The following is a 13,291-nucleotide window of genomic DNA, read 5'->3' on the forward strand; positions in this document are numbered from 1 at the left end:
TGGGGCCCCTCCTCACACAGAGTTCTTATGTCTATGCAGGATAAATGAGGATTGTAGAAAGCTGTGAGTTTGCTTGTTTTGGAGTAATTCTGTTTAGTCTTCCGCAAGAGCCTACGCCTGTACTCATAGAGCAGGGGATGGCTGTCTTGAGGTGCCTTTGTGGCCATCCAAGATGTACCTCTAGGCAGTGGGGTGTCATTTCCTGATGGAGCAGGCAAAGGAGGCTGCCATGTTGCTGATCTTCCCTGGTACCTCCCAAGGGAAGGGCAGGCACTTAAGGTGCAGTTCTAGACCTGAAGGTGGCTCCTCCATTCCGAGCTCCGGCCCCTCACAAACAGAGCGTGGGGCAACGCTGTGCAGTTACCATGGAGACGCTGCTGGTGCTGGTGGTGCTGCTGGGCCTGGTGGGGTGCTCCACCACCCCTGATGATGAGCCTGAGCCGCTTCGTGTCACCGGTGTGTGGGTGACAGTGCCACGACAGCTTAGCCTCCGGGCTGATACCAACCCCCTGACTGTCTCCTACTGGCTGGAGGTGCAGGGGAAGCCACAGGTCCTGCGCCTGCGGCCCAGGAAGGGCCTGGCCTCCCAGCCTTTCACTTTGGTCACCTATGGCGAGGATGGGGCACGTCGGGAGGAGCATGTCTACGTTCAGGACAATTGCTTCTATCAAGGTGAGGTGCAGGGAAGTCCCGGCTCCCTGGTGGCCCTCGGCACCTGCGGCAGGGGCCTCCGTGGAGTGCTTTGGATGGAAGGCAGCACCTATGAGATCGAGCCCATCCCTGATGATCCAGCCTTTCAGCACATGCTCTACCGCATGGAGGCAGACAGCGACCCGACGGGCCCCACGTGCGGGCTGACCCCCACAGAGCTGCAGTACCAGAAGACTGTGCTGCCCTGGCTTCAGGCTCCACGCACAGAGGAGAAGTACATGCTGAAGGACTGGTGGACACATACCAGGTATGTGAAGTTAGTAGTGGTCGTGGACAACGTGCGGTTTGTGAGGTCAGACAGGAATGAATCCAAAGTCTTGAGGCAAGTCCTCGAAGTTGTCAATATTGGAGATTCTCTGTATGACCAGCTTTCTGTTCAACTGTTCCTTGTGGGACTGGAGATTTGGACCAAAGGCAATCTTATAAACATTACTAACTCTGTAAACAAGGCACTTTCAGACTTTAACAAATGGCGAAAAACAGACCTATATCCACGGATGCGCCATGACGTTGCTCACTTATTTGCATTTCAGGGCTTTGGAAAAAGCCTGGGATTGGCATATCTGGGGTCCATATGTGACAGGCAGTGGTCATCAGCAGTTGATTCCTTCACCAACAGGAGGCTGTCTTCATTTATTGTCACATTTGTCCATGAGCTGGGCCATAATCTTGGGATGCGTCATGATGAACGGCACTGTAAATGCAGGCGGAAGAGGTGCATTATGTACGAAAGTGAATCTGACACCGACGCATTCAGTGACTGCAGTTACAAAGACTACTTTGACCTGCTTGGGAGTGGTGGTAGCTGCCTGCGTCAGTCACCAGCACTTGGCAGCTACTACACTCTGAAGCGTGAATACTGTGGGAATAAGATAGTAGAAAGCGGAGAGCAGTGCGACTGTGGTTCAAAATCAGACTGCAGAAACGATCCTTGTTGTCACCCTAACTGCACGTTGACTGAAGGTTCAGTTTGTGCTTCTGGAAAATGTTGCAAGGGCTGTCAGATCCTTCCAGCAGGAACACTCTGCAGAGCACGTACTGGTAACTGCGACCTGCCGGAGTACTGCAATGGGACCTCGCCTTGGTGCAACCCAGACCTGTATGTACAAGATGGAGCCCCTTGTGAAGATGGTGCCTATTGCTACAAAGGAAAATGTTCTTCCCACAGTAAACAATGCAAGCATCTTTTTGGCAAACAAGCCAGGCCCGCTCCTTTAGATTGCTTCAAAGAAGTGAATAGTCGAGGTGACCGTTTTGGAAATTGTGGTATTCGTAACGGTATTCATTTTACTAAGTGCAGTGTTGAGGATGCCTTATGTGGAAGGCTACAGTGTGAAAACATACCCAAGTTGCCCTCTTTGCAGAACCACATAACAGTCATCCAAACCCCTGCCAGAGGTAAAAAGTGTTGGGGTCTTGACTATCACATAGGGATGCCTGTAGCTGACTTGGGGGCTGTGGAAGATGGCACGACGTGTGGCAGCAACAAGATTTGTATTGACAGGACGTGTACCGATATTTCAGTGCTGAATTATGATTGTAACATAACAAAGTGCCATAACAGAGGAGTGTGTAACAATCTTAGAAACTGTCACTGCGACTATGGTTGGGCTCCTCCATATTGTGATCGGGAAGGATTTGGAGGTAGCATTGACAGCGGGCCCCCTCCATCCAAGCAGATTTTTCGGAGGTCAAGAATAGGAGTAGTTGGCCTTGTTTTTCCTGTTGTTCTTGGAGTTATTCTTGTCATATATTATAAAAAGGAAATAGGGGAATGGTTTATGAGGATAAGGCCTGATTTCACAGAAGGAGTTAGTGGTTGTTTCAAATACTGCAAATGCCAGTAGTTGCTATATAACACCTACTGCTGAGACAAAATCTACTACCGTGCACTTCGCAAAGACCAACAAAGTTCTGGCTTTGGATGCTCCTAAGAAAATCTCCTGAGGAAGTCAGCAGAGCCCGCTGATACCTTATTGAAATAATTCAACACCTTCTGAGTTGTTATAATCCAATACAGCATTGTGAAACAGATGAAATGTTATCTCTGTTTATTTTAAGTTAATAAATGCAGGCAATAAGGTATGCTGCTCTCAGTTTGTACCTTGGGTTCTTAAAAATGAAGCGCTCAGTGAGCGGTGAGTACGCAGTGTATATACTGCTGGGTCCTCCAGAGAAGTGCTGTGGATTTTACTGCTGCAAGAACAAGCAATCTATGAGGCTGCACAAGTTCAGTGCACTTCTAAAATAGTTAGGGCTGTTCTGCAGCTCTCCCACCCTCACAACTCCTGTGCTATTTGACAGATGCTTTATATCTGCCTACCTCGGTGCCTTTCTCTTGTTTTACTCTGATTACTTTGGGGACTGTTAGCAAATATGCTGCCATAGCTCTACAACGTGTCGCACAGAAGCCTTTCTTTTAATAAGATGTAAAACGTGTCATTTATGAGAAAGCATGAGGGACTTGGGAACACCGTTCAGTGCTTTATTATGTGCATTAAAGCAATGTCTAGAACTCTTCTCTAGCGCAGCAGAAAGAAGACGCTGTATTTTAACAGTGAGAATGTTATTCTGAAGGAGGGGCATTTCTGTAGGAAAGGCTGTAAAACAATCCACTTGTCTGCTAGCTGAACAATCGTTGCTGTTGCTGATTGTCAGCAAACCGTTAACTGCCTTTTTTTAACGCTTTAACCGGACGCGGGCAGAGCTAACCGCCACCGCCAGCCCGCCCGCCCCGGGGCCGTCCAGCCGCAGCAGCTCGCGCGCCCTCACCGAGCCCAGCGGCGGGCGCGAGGCACTGCCGGCAGCGGGCCGCTCGCGGGCTGCGGCGGCCGCCGGGCCCGGCCCGTCCCTTCCCTTCCCGGGCGGACTACAACTCCCAGCGCTCCGCGGCGCGGCCCTGCGCCGGCGGCCGAGGAAACGAAAGCGGTTGCCTCGCCAGCCGACTTCACCTTCAGGCTGCAGCATGAACGGCAGCGTGGCGGGCGGCGGCGTTTCCGAGGAGGTGATCCGGCTCACCCGGGGACCCTCAGGTGAGGCCGGGGCGGCCGCGCTCCGCGTGGGGCCGCGCAGAGGTGGGGGGGGGGGGGGGGGGACGCGGGCCGCCACCTTGGCCGTCCCTTCCGGGGATGGGGAGGGGGGGAAGGGGGACACCGCCCCGGCGTCGGAGCTTCCGCCGCGGGGCGGGGGGGGGGAGCCCCGAGCCCTGCGGGAGCGGCGTCCGGCCGGGCAGCGCGGCGCCGGGGCTGTGCCGGCGGCGCCGTGCCGAGCACGTTGCTCCGGAAGGGGACTGCGAGCTGTGTGAGCGGGAGGCGACGCCGTCGGACTTGGTCTTCCGCGATAACAGCGCGGAGAAACGCCGTCGGCTTCTTGGCTGGAAGCGAGGCGGCTTTCAGGAGGTCTGCGCGGCTGCTCGTGCTGTCCAGTGAAGCGACAGGTGTGCTGCCCTGCAGCGCTGCTGGGCGCCCAGAACCAGGGGCGTTCCTACGGCTTGTGGGCTGCGGTACCTCGTAAAGGCAGCTCGCGGAGGCCGAAACGGAGCTCTGAGTTCGGCTGGGGTGGTGCTGAGCTTTCTGTGAGGGAAGGGGGATGGGGAAGGCTGGGAGGTGTTGTTTGGCTTTGCTTTTCCCTGTGTCGGTCCCGTGGCGGGGACCAGGCCTTTAGACGCTTGCTGGCTCAGTTACGGCACTAAAGCAGCATTGTCAGTGGTGCAGAAAGTTAGGGGCAAACGCCCCGAACTGAAGCGAAATCCTGGATCTGAAGCGTCGCAAACTCTGGGGAACTTCTGAAGGCAGAGCTTTGATGTATGAGGCCTTTAATTAAAACAGGGGTGAATGAAACCGGCCCGGCTGCAGCACATGGCCATGGGCCAGCTTTGCCTTGTTGTGCCTCACCGTGAGCTGCAGCACTGACATCTTCACAGCTAGAGCCATTCTGACTGACCCTGGGGAGGTAGATGGCCTCCCCTGCTCATCCCGTGGCCATAACACATAACAGATATTGTGGTTTCCCCCATCCTCCTGCCTCAGAGAACTTCTGGCAGACTGGTCTGAGCAATGGAGTTGGATACCTGCAGGCAGTTAGGATCACGGCAGACTCTTTGCAAGAGGAACTCCACTTCTGTGCTGCTTCTGGTCTCCTGGTAGTGATCTGCAGGATCAGACTTGGCCCCACCACGAGCAGGCACCCTGTGCCTTGTGGCTGTAGGGAGGAGTGACTGCTCTGAGACCCGTGCAGCTGTGCTGATGTGGTTGTGAGCCTCAACCAACAAAAACGAAGTTCTGTCTTGAAGTTCCTTCCATGCGTTTGGAAACATTTCACTTAAAATCTTGAGGGGCAGGAAAAGGGTGTTGAGGGGCAGGAAAAGGGTGTTGAAGGACAGAGTTGAGAGGTCTTCACCATGGCTACTGGAATGTAGATCTGATTCCTGTGAGCAGCACCTGTGCAGTCAGTAGGATGAGCGGTCTGTTCTTCATGCAGCCCCTTGTGATCTTGTATCACTTGTCATTCATTTCTGTTGAAGCAACAAACCTGTGAAGCAGAGCGTAATCCTACAATCTCTCTAATCTAAGTTTTGAGCGTCTAGTTTTCTATAATATAACTGATGATAAACATCTCTGGCAGAAGTTTCTGAGGGGCTGAACATATTTATAGAAGCAAAACTGTTTGTATAAGTCTCTTTCATATTTCCTTCTGATTTATTAAGCTGAAGGGAGGAGGAAAAGTCTGGTTTAATGAAAAACTAAATAACTTTGCAGATTCAATTTGTAGTTTGTATTCTTCAGTATCTAAAGATCCTATAAATCATGGGTTGTTTTTGAATATTGTTAGAGGGAATTTTTATGTTTTTAGGGGGTAAAGGAGGCATGGAAAGTTCAGAAGGTACACCCACATCTTCTGTTAAAGCTTGATCATTGCTTTTCTTGCCTCTTGTAGGTGAGGAACTTAATGCCGCATGCTCTCTTCTTCCCCTTCCTGTCTTTCTCCTGGTTATACTCAGTCTCTTAATACATAAGCTGGAAGGAGAACAGCAAAAAAGCTGAAGGGAAGGCAAAGAAGGTATTTTTAGCCAGGCTGGAAGTTTAAGTGCAGAGGAGAAAAAGCCCTCCAGTGAGTCCTGCGGGTCTTTAACTCAGTGACACGCATTGCTGCCTCACAGAACTCCTTTCTTTGTCTTGTCCCTGCTGATGCAAACAATGGCTTTAGGTTGTTTTGGTAACCATGGGTGAAAACTTGTAAAATATATTTTTGCTCATATTGTGTTGTTTTTTAAATATGTATACACAGACATATCAAAACAGAGAGAGAATCATTATTCTCTGAAAGCTAGATTCCTTCTTTCTGTTTTTTTAATAAACATTGATTAAAACTCATATTTTCTATGGTATTGATTTCCCTGAAGCTTCATGGCAAATCATTGTGGATGTTTTTGCTTTTTTTTTTTTTTAATTCCCATTGAAGAGTGTGCAGTTGTGCTCAAGTGCTCCTTGTAATAAATATTACTCCAGCTGAAAAGTCAGTGTTTCGTCACTCTGTTGTTCTTCCCATCTTCTTCCTCATTTGTCTGAAGCTGCCAGGAATAGGAGGGAGCAAAACAAAACAGCACAGGTGTCAAGGTCACTGTTAATATTTCTCTGCTTCCTAGCTGTGGATGCACGCTTACGCCGTGACTCATGTCATGCAACCTTTGGACTAATTAAAAATACTGTTTCCCAGCAGGCATGATGTATTTTTTCCCTTTCACTTTCTACTCTGCTTCCCAGTATTTCAAGTCCCAACTTTGGGAGAACAAGAGAGAGAAAGGAAAAACAAACCAGCCTGGCTGAATGTCGAAAGAATTTGCCTTCAGCTGTCCTTGACAGAAGGGTTTGGATGACTGCATTATATCAGAGAAATAAAGTGGTTTTTTCTTTGTTTATTTGTTTTGTTTTTTCCTCAATTTACTTTGATATACTGTATTTCTTTTTTTTTCACTACAAGTCTCCTTTTAGGAATCTTACCCATCCCTTAACGTATTTTACTCTTGACAGGGAAGCCCAGCTGCATGTGCAGTACAGAATGTGGTTTTCCAGATGCTGAATTCAGTTTGTTCTTCTGGATTTTGAGGAAACCAGAAGACTTAGTCTTTAATTGTGCTTGAATCCAGCTGTTGGGTCCAGCCAGTTTTCTGTATACAAGGCTTGTTTTAGAGAACCACACAAAACAAAAGTGTGGACATCAGTTCTACGTAATGTATGTGTATTTCTTTTTGTTTTACTTTAATTCCTGGAACTTTTGTTTCCTGTCATGTTTTGAACTCCTGAAACAGAACAAAATGAATACATAAAATCTGAACAAGCTGTGTCTGACCTGCTGTGACTCTTGGAGGGAAAGGCTGCCAGTCCCAGCCCTGTAGGTGCAGATGGGAGCTGTTGAGCTGTCCTCAGGCTGGCAGCATGGCTCCTCGTGCTCATTTCCTCATCTGTAGACAGGGACTGCTGCTACTTGCCTTCCCTAACTCTGACTCTCAACTCCTGAAACTTGTGAGGCGTGATTCCTTTTTGCTCCAAGGTTTTGCTGTAGCCTCCTGTGAAATGCAGAATGCTTCTGTTTCCTTTCATTCTGCGCTGAAGAGGTGAATTCCTGCTGAGGGCTGAGCTGACATCCTAGAAGTGAAGATGTGCTCTGCAGTATTTCTCAGCTGACGCTTTGCGGAATGAAGCACTCAGAGTCTCTCCTCTGCTTTGAAGAACTAATTGTCTTCTTCAGACAAAGATGGTTGGGAAGGACGGTACTGATTTGCATGCTGTGAATTTCAGTGTGGTGGAGCTAACAGGACAGTGTGGGTGGGCACACTTCCCAACAGCAGCAAGAATGCCTGGAGCTTGGAGTGTTTTCTTACCAGCTTTCTCTCTGGCTTACCTTAGGGCTGGGCTTCAACATTGTTGGTGGTACAGATCAGCAGGTCATTTCTAATGACAGCAGCATCTATGTCAGCCGGATCAAAAAGGATGGGCCAGCTCACCTCGATGGCCGATTACAAGAAGGAGATAAAATTCTGGCGGTAAGCCCTTTCTTCTGTCCTGCGTGATCTTGAGGTACTGTGTTCAGTGATGGGATAGGACATGCAGGTTTGCCACCAGAGGAGGAAGGATGTGATGAATGCAGTTGATGCAGAGCTGTGGAGAAATCATTGTGGGGATGTGGGAGAGCCCTGAGCACCAGGGAGATGAGTGCCTCTACGCATGGGTCCATCTCTTCAGCCCTCCCGATCTGTTCTCAGAGATGCTTCTTGGTGCTGCATTTCTATTTCCTCTGTTACTTGCCTCCCTGACATTTTAGACTTCGTCATGCCTTCTGATGCTCACAGAGGATCATTGTTTACACACATATAAATAAAAGAATTGGTCTTCCACCTCTACATTTTTTTTCACTAGTATTCTGTGACTACCAATCCTTCTGCTCAGGAGGATTTTTAGGTCATAACACTTTTAGTCCATAGAACTCCACTGCAACTCATCAGGAGTAATACAGACTGTTCCTCCTTTCAGATGAATGCTTTAAAGTATCTGACTTTGAGTCCCCCCAGTTCTTGGAACTATTCTCAGTCATACAATCAGCTTTCAAAAGTGATGAGTAAAGCTTCTCCTAGTGTGATATATGATCTTTGAGTACTCTTTAGTTTTATTTTATACTTAATTATGTTCCATATCTGAACTTTTTAGTCCCTGTAAATGAATTGAGTGCCTTGTACTAGTTAGAGCCTGTTACTGATCCAGAAAATGACATTAAATTAAACCACAGGATACCATCTGTTATTTTCTTGACAGTTTAATATTTTTGTACGTGTGTTTGGGGAGTCTGGGTGTCAAGAGAGAGAAGGAATTGGGTGTGATCTCAAGGGATGCAATTAGAGGTAATGGTGACGAAACAGCGAGGAAAAAATGGGTTGAGTATCATTATTTAGTGAATGAAATAAAACAGGCTATAAAACCTTCTGCTGTGAGAAATTATTTAGAGAAATCCTAGCATTTCAAAGGAGATGCCAACATGTGTGTCTTTTATTTTTTAACATCATTATGCTTTTAAATTTATGTTTTCATCAGTCTTCCAAAGAAAACATTTCAAAAACATACCAGTAGAGGATCCAATGTGGGAAGGATGCTCTCTTAACAGTAATAATAATGTTGCTGTCACTGCTCTTTTATTTTCATTAGCTATCACAGTTACACCTTTGATTTATTTTCAGTAAAGCTACAACATAAGAAGCTGCTATTGACACAGCTGTTGTCTTTTGGCCTGTTTTTTTTTACTAGGCAGTATTTTTTTCAACACCTCTATCTTTTGTCTTGAAGTTTCTCATGTTATCTCCCAATCTTAAAATGCATTTGTAATATGAATGGATGAATATTGGTGTTGGTATCTGTTGTGTTTCATGCATGCCCTCAGTGGCAGAATTATGTGGAAGAGGAAGATTTTTATCTCCTGTCTCCTATCCATGCCCTTTAGCAGTTGGTTCTCCTTTTCTTTTCTTTTCTTTTTTTTTTTTTTTTTTTTTTTGCTAGATCAATGGCAGAGACTTGAAGAATTTGCGACACATGGATGCTGTGGAACTGTTCAAAAATGCAGGCTATGATGTGTCTCTGAAAATTCAGCACAGGGTATGTTTAACCTGCTTCCTAGGCTTGTTTCTGGCTCAATTTAGACTGGTTTCTCTGCTTGTTAATTCTCCCTTTTATGAAGCAGAAAAATGCAGTGTCCAGGTGCCCAGTGTAAGTTATGCATATAAAGAATTTGTCTGACCAGTGGCCTCCCTTAGTCAATGAGTGCTGTGTCCATACCGTGGATTACTTGTTTATCAGTGTATTAGTGAAGTGCTGAGGTTGGAGGAGTCCCTGGGTCTTTCTTTTTGCTGCACTATGCTGTGTTTTCTCGCAGATCTCCTTTCTCAGAGGCCAAGGTTTGCCTGTGAAGGCAGAATCTCAGGTTCTCCAGTTTGCTTTCAGAAGCCAAAATCTAACTGGAGACAAAACTTCCCTGTTTTAGAGTTCATGTTAGTGGTGAGGTGTGTGTGTACCCAGCACAAAGGAACGTTTGCTGCAGTACTGTAAATGTATTGGCACTGTTTTGAACATAAAAAGGGAGGAATTCTTAATCTGCTGCTGCCACTTGAATATCCCTGGCAAGCATTGAAGTTGATGAAGAAGATACTGGTCAGCTTGAAGCATGCTGGTGGGAGGTGGTGGGATGAGACCCCTTTCCTACTCCCTTAATGAAGGAGTAAATATTCTGGAACTTTGTATCTGGCAGATGGGAAAAGCAGAAGAAACTACTGAAGGAAGAGGTGCCTGCTAATGTCTGGGTACTGTAGTAAAGCTCAGTCCACCTGAAGCTGTTCTAACCCTCCCGTGTGCGCTCAGGCAGCTGGGGAAGCCGTCTTGCATGTCCTTACAGAGCCAGCTGGTCCTGACACAGAAGCACAGGCTGCAGTGGGCTCTCTGACACAAATGCTTTGTTCTTCCTTGTAGTTGAAGCCAGAAAATGGCCCAGCGGGTCATCGAGGTGGTGGAGACTCAGGTGGGCTTCCCCTAGCAGCCATTCTTGTTCCAGGCCTGGCATTCGCTGCAGCAGCAGTTTGGATCTTATTGAGGTATCGACACCGGATGTGAAGAGTACACGCTTTGGAGATCACTGCGTATTTTACAGCTATGATGTAATTTAAAGATAGAGATTAACGATCTTGTCTCAGACTGATGTCAAAGAGGATCATTGTCTACCGTAAAGTTGCTGCTGGTGTTCTTTATATATTGATTTATTGCAGAGTAAGCAGAAAGGAGCAGGGGAAAGGAGATGACTGTGTTCATGTATTAAGTGGGATGGCTGTTGTGTTGTCTTTAACTCATATGAGAAGTTTTTAGCCATCTCCTTCCATTTGCACCATGAACTTTCAAACACACATCTATTCCATGTTTTAGGATGTGATTCTTTATAAAGAGGTTGGGAGGGTGGGTGGGACGGGTTTAAATCAAATACTCTTACTAGAGGCTTTGCCTTGTTCCCACTGAATTTCTCTTGGAACTAATGATCCATACCTGAACCATGAATAAAGAGAAATAATGCAGAGGCTATCTTATTTTTTTCTGTTGGCTTTTGTTCTTGTTGTTGTACTAAATAAATGCCTTAAGAAAAATGTATGAAGTCTGATCTACAGTTTCACAGGTAAAATCCTCGGTATAACTGCTGATTTAACACTAATGTACAGAACTGGTGAGGTATTCTACCAGTTCTGAAAATACAGAAGACGGTCCACTGCTAGAGAAAGACTTTTGTTGTTAGAATACTGTCCATTTTTGAATCCAAGTTGTAAGAGGATGCTTTCCACAAATTGCTAGTGTAGCAGAGAGAGATGTGCGGACAATTGAAACACAAGAATAAGTAATGGCAAGAGATATGATCATGCTGAAGCTGCAGAAGTCTTTCAAGTAGTAATGAAGCAGTAGCACCTCCATCCTTCAAGCTGATTGAAATCTGCATCTTTTGGGTGAAAAGTTTCTGTTGTGAGTTTGTTGGTTTGGTTTTTTTTTTCTGTAAGGGGAATACTGCTTTTCTGTAGCAGCTAACTTGCTTTCTGCAGTCAGAAAATCTTACAGTGATTGAAAGAGGGAAAGCTGAGAGTGGTCTGGGATCGTCCTGGCTATGACTTGCTGTGAAGACTGATCTGATGCTCAGGCTGAGGAGATAGGGTGGTGAGTGTGAGACAGGGTAAGGTTTAGCAAATAACAGCTGAGGGGCAGGTTCTTTCTCTGGAAAATATGTTACTGAGCTTACCTTCAGGGACTCATCTTCTCACTGTGATTGGAATAGTTTTAAATGCTCCAGCTGACCTGGACTCTGTAGAGTATGACTTGTTTCTCTTGTCTCCAAGAAAGAATGTTTTTTTCTTGTTGTTATTTTTGTAAAAGAAAAGCACACTGCATGATCTGGTCTGTATGATGATCAAAGAAAAATCATATATGCAATACATATATTCAAACAAAGAAAAACTGGTGTCTCAGTGCTTTACTTTTCTCTCTTCTTCGTTATTTTAGCAGGACATTGACGATGCATTTGGAATTGTTGTGTGTTTGCACAAGCTGTAGTCTTGCCATCCACAAGAAGTAAAAGCGGTGTGTTGTTATGCATGATGTTCCTCAATCACCACAGAGGTTCAGATCAGTCGGGCCATGTGAAATCTTAGCCTGGCATGTAAACTGCTCTCGTGTAAAGAGAGGAGAAAGCAGGAGGAATTTTCCCTGTGTTCTTGGTGAACCTTATGAACAGACTTGATACACGGGAGTTTGATGGGCTGATGCATGCGGTTGGCCTGCGCACCAACTATGTTGGACTGGGTGAGGGATGGATTTTTGCAGATGCAGCAAGAAGCATTGTGCCTGTCCGTGACCTGCTCTGAATGTTTGGCTGTGGTGTCCGTGTAGAGCCTGCATGTATTAAAGAGGGCAACTGCATCTTGATGCTGTTTATTCCAACTGTGAAAGTAAAGGTGCAGAGAGCAAGAGAAAGTCTTGGAGACAAACTTTGATGAGAGAGAGTCTCATCTCTCTGTAAGACAGGAGTGTGGAGCAAGCTGAGGAAAATGAGGAGTTAAGGAGGAGGTTATTTGCTCTTTTACCATTGAAGTCAGCAGATAAAACACAGCCTTTTTTATTTTTATTGTTTTGTGCTCTTCAGGCATGATTGCCATCTGTTCTGCAGGCAGTTTATTAAATTATGTGGGGGGGCTTGGGGGCTTATCTCTTGTGCCCAAATAATTCACGTGGCTTACTGAGCAGCTGAAAGCCTTTTGGTGCATGCTATTCCTTTGAATTCCTTTTCCACAATTATTTGAATTATTTTAATACCATGGCATTAACTTGGTGGCTTTTCCAGAAGTAGCCTTTTCCAGAATAGTGGCTTTTATTTAACCAATCTAACCCTCAGGACTAACTTTCTCTGCCTTCTTCAAAAATGTATGTGGGTACCACCAAACGATCCGCATTCCAATCCCTAACCACATCATGTCCCATTTATTGAAAAGAACACCTTAATCTCAAACAGCCCTGTGAGCTGTGGCACGTATTTCTGTACCTTAGCAACTAGGCTGTACCACCTAAACTTTCTGTGCTTTCCACAGTTTCTTTCTCCTCTCAGTTCCTGTAGCCTTGAGTTTTGTCTCTATTCTGAACACTGTGTATAAAATTTTCTGTCATGACTGAAGAAATGAATTAAATGAAAAGAAAAAAGCTAATGATGACAGGGTGTACGTGCAAAAAATGAGAGAATGCTAAGGAGAACACTTAGAACAGCTGAAACTCTTCAATCCCTGTTTCTTTCTCATTTTCTTCAATTCCCTCCCTTACTGTGAACTTATTGACCTGCTGAGGCCTGAGTTTTCATATACGTAGCGTAAAGACCAATCCACTTAATTTAATTGGCTTCCTGTATATTCCAGGCATTTATGTCTCACCAGGTTTCCTGAACTATATACACTAGTGACGTATATTTGACTTAGGCATGACAGTGAGAAAGAGAAGCCAGGCTTGATTTGAAGATAGGAAGATGCGCT

The 13,291-nt window shown here is 46.0% G+C and overlaps 2 protein-coding genes across 2 annotated transcripts; both read left to right on the plus strand.

The window, feature by feature from the left end:
* Positions 1-277: 277 nt before the first annotated feature.
* LOC122158109 (disintegrin and metalloproteinase domain-containing protein 21-like) lies at positions 278-2,640 on the plus strand. Its single transcript, XM_042814517.1, has one exon. It carries the CDS (start codon positions 366-368, stop codon positions 2,556-2,558), a length of 2,193 nt encoding a protein of 730 aa, XP_042670451.1. The 5' UTR covers positions 278-365; the 3' UTR covers positions 2,559-2,640.
* A 970-nt stretch (positions 2,641-3,610) lies between these two features.
* On the plus strand, positions 3,611-11,732 carry LOC122157595 (synaptojanin-2-binding protein-like). Its single transcript, XM_042813438.1, has 4 exons — positions 3,611-3,743; positions 7,617-7,753; positions 9,255-9,350; positions 10,218-11,732. The coding sequence occupies exons 1-4, from the start codon at positions 3,677-3,679 to the stop codon at positions 10,356-10,358; spliced, it is 441 nt and encodes a 146-aa protein (XP_042669372.1). The 5' UTR covers positions 3,611-3,676; the 3' UTR covers positions 10,359-11,732.
* The last annotated feature ends 1,559 nt before the right edge of the window (positions 11,733-13,291 follow it).

This window comes from Centrocercus urophasianus, unplaced genomic scaffold (assembly GCF_019232065.1).
Source record: "Centrocercus urophasianus isolate 14NV4802_14NV808 unplaced genomic scaffold, USGS_Curo_1.0 seq_14, whole genome shotgun sequence".
Classification (NCBI taxonomy): domain Eukaryota; kingdom Metazoa; phylum Chordata; class Aves; order Galliformes; family Phasianidae; genus Centrocercus; species Centrocercus urophasianus.

Bases quoted from the DNA above. Each gene is read 5' to 3' on its own strand.
- LOC122158109 (XM_042814517.1), top strand. From the start codon at position 366: ATGGAGACGCTGCTGGTGCTGGTGGTGCTGCTGGGCCTGGTGGGGTGC.
- LOC122157595 (XM_042813438.1), top strand. From the start codon at position 3,677: ATGAACGGCAGCGTGGCGGGCGGCGGCGTTTCCGAGGAGGTGATCCGG. The intron at 3,744-7,616 runs GTGAGGCCGGGG...GGCTTACCTTAG, and splicing joins GCTCACCCGGGGACCCTCAG to GGCTGGGCTTCAACATTGTT. The intron at 9,351-10,217 runs GTATGTTTAACC...TCTTCCTTGTAG, and splicing joins CTCTGAAAATTCAGCACAGG to TTGAAGCCAGAAAATGGCCC.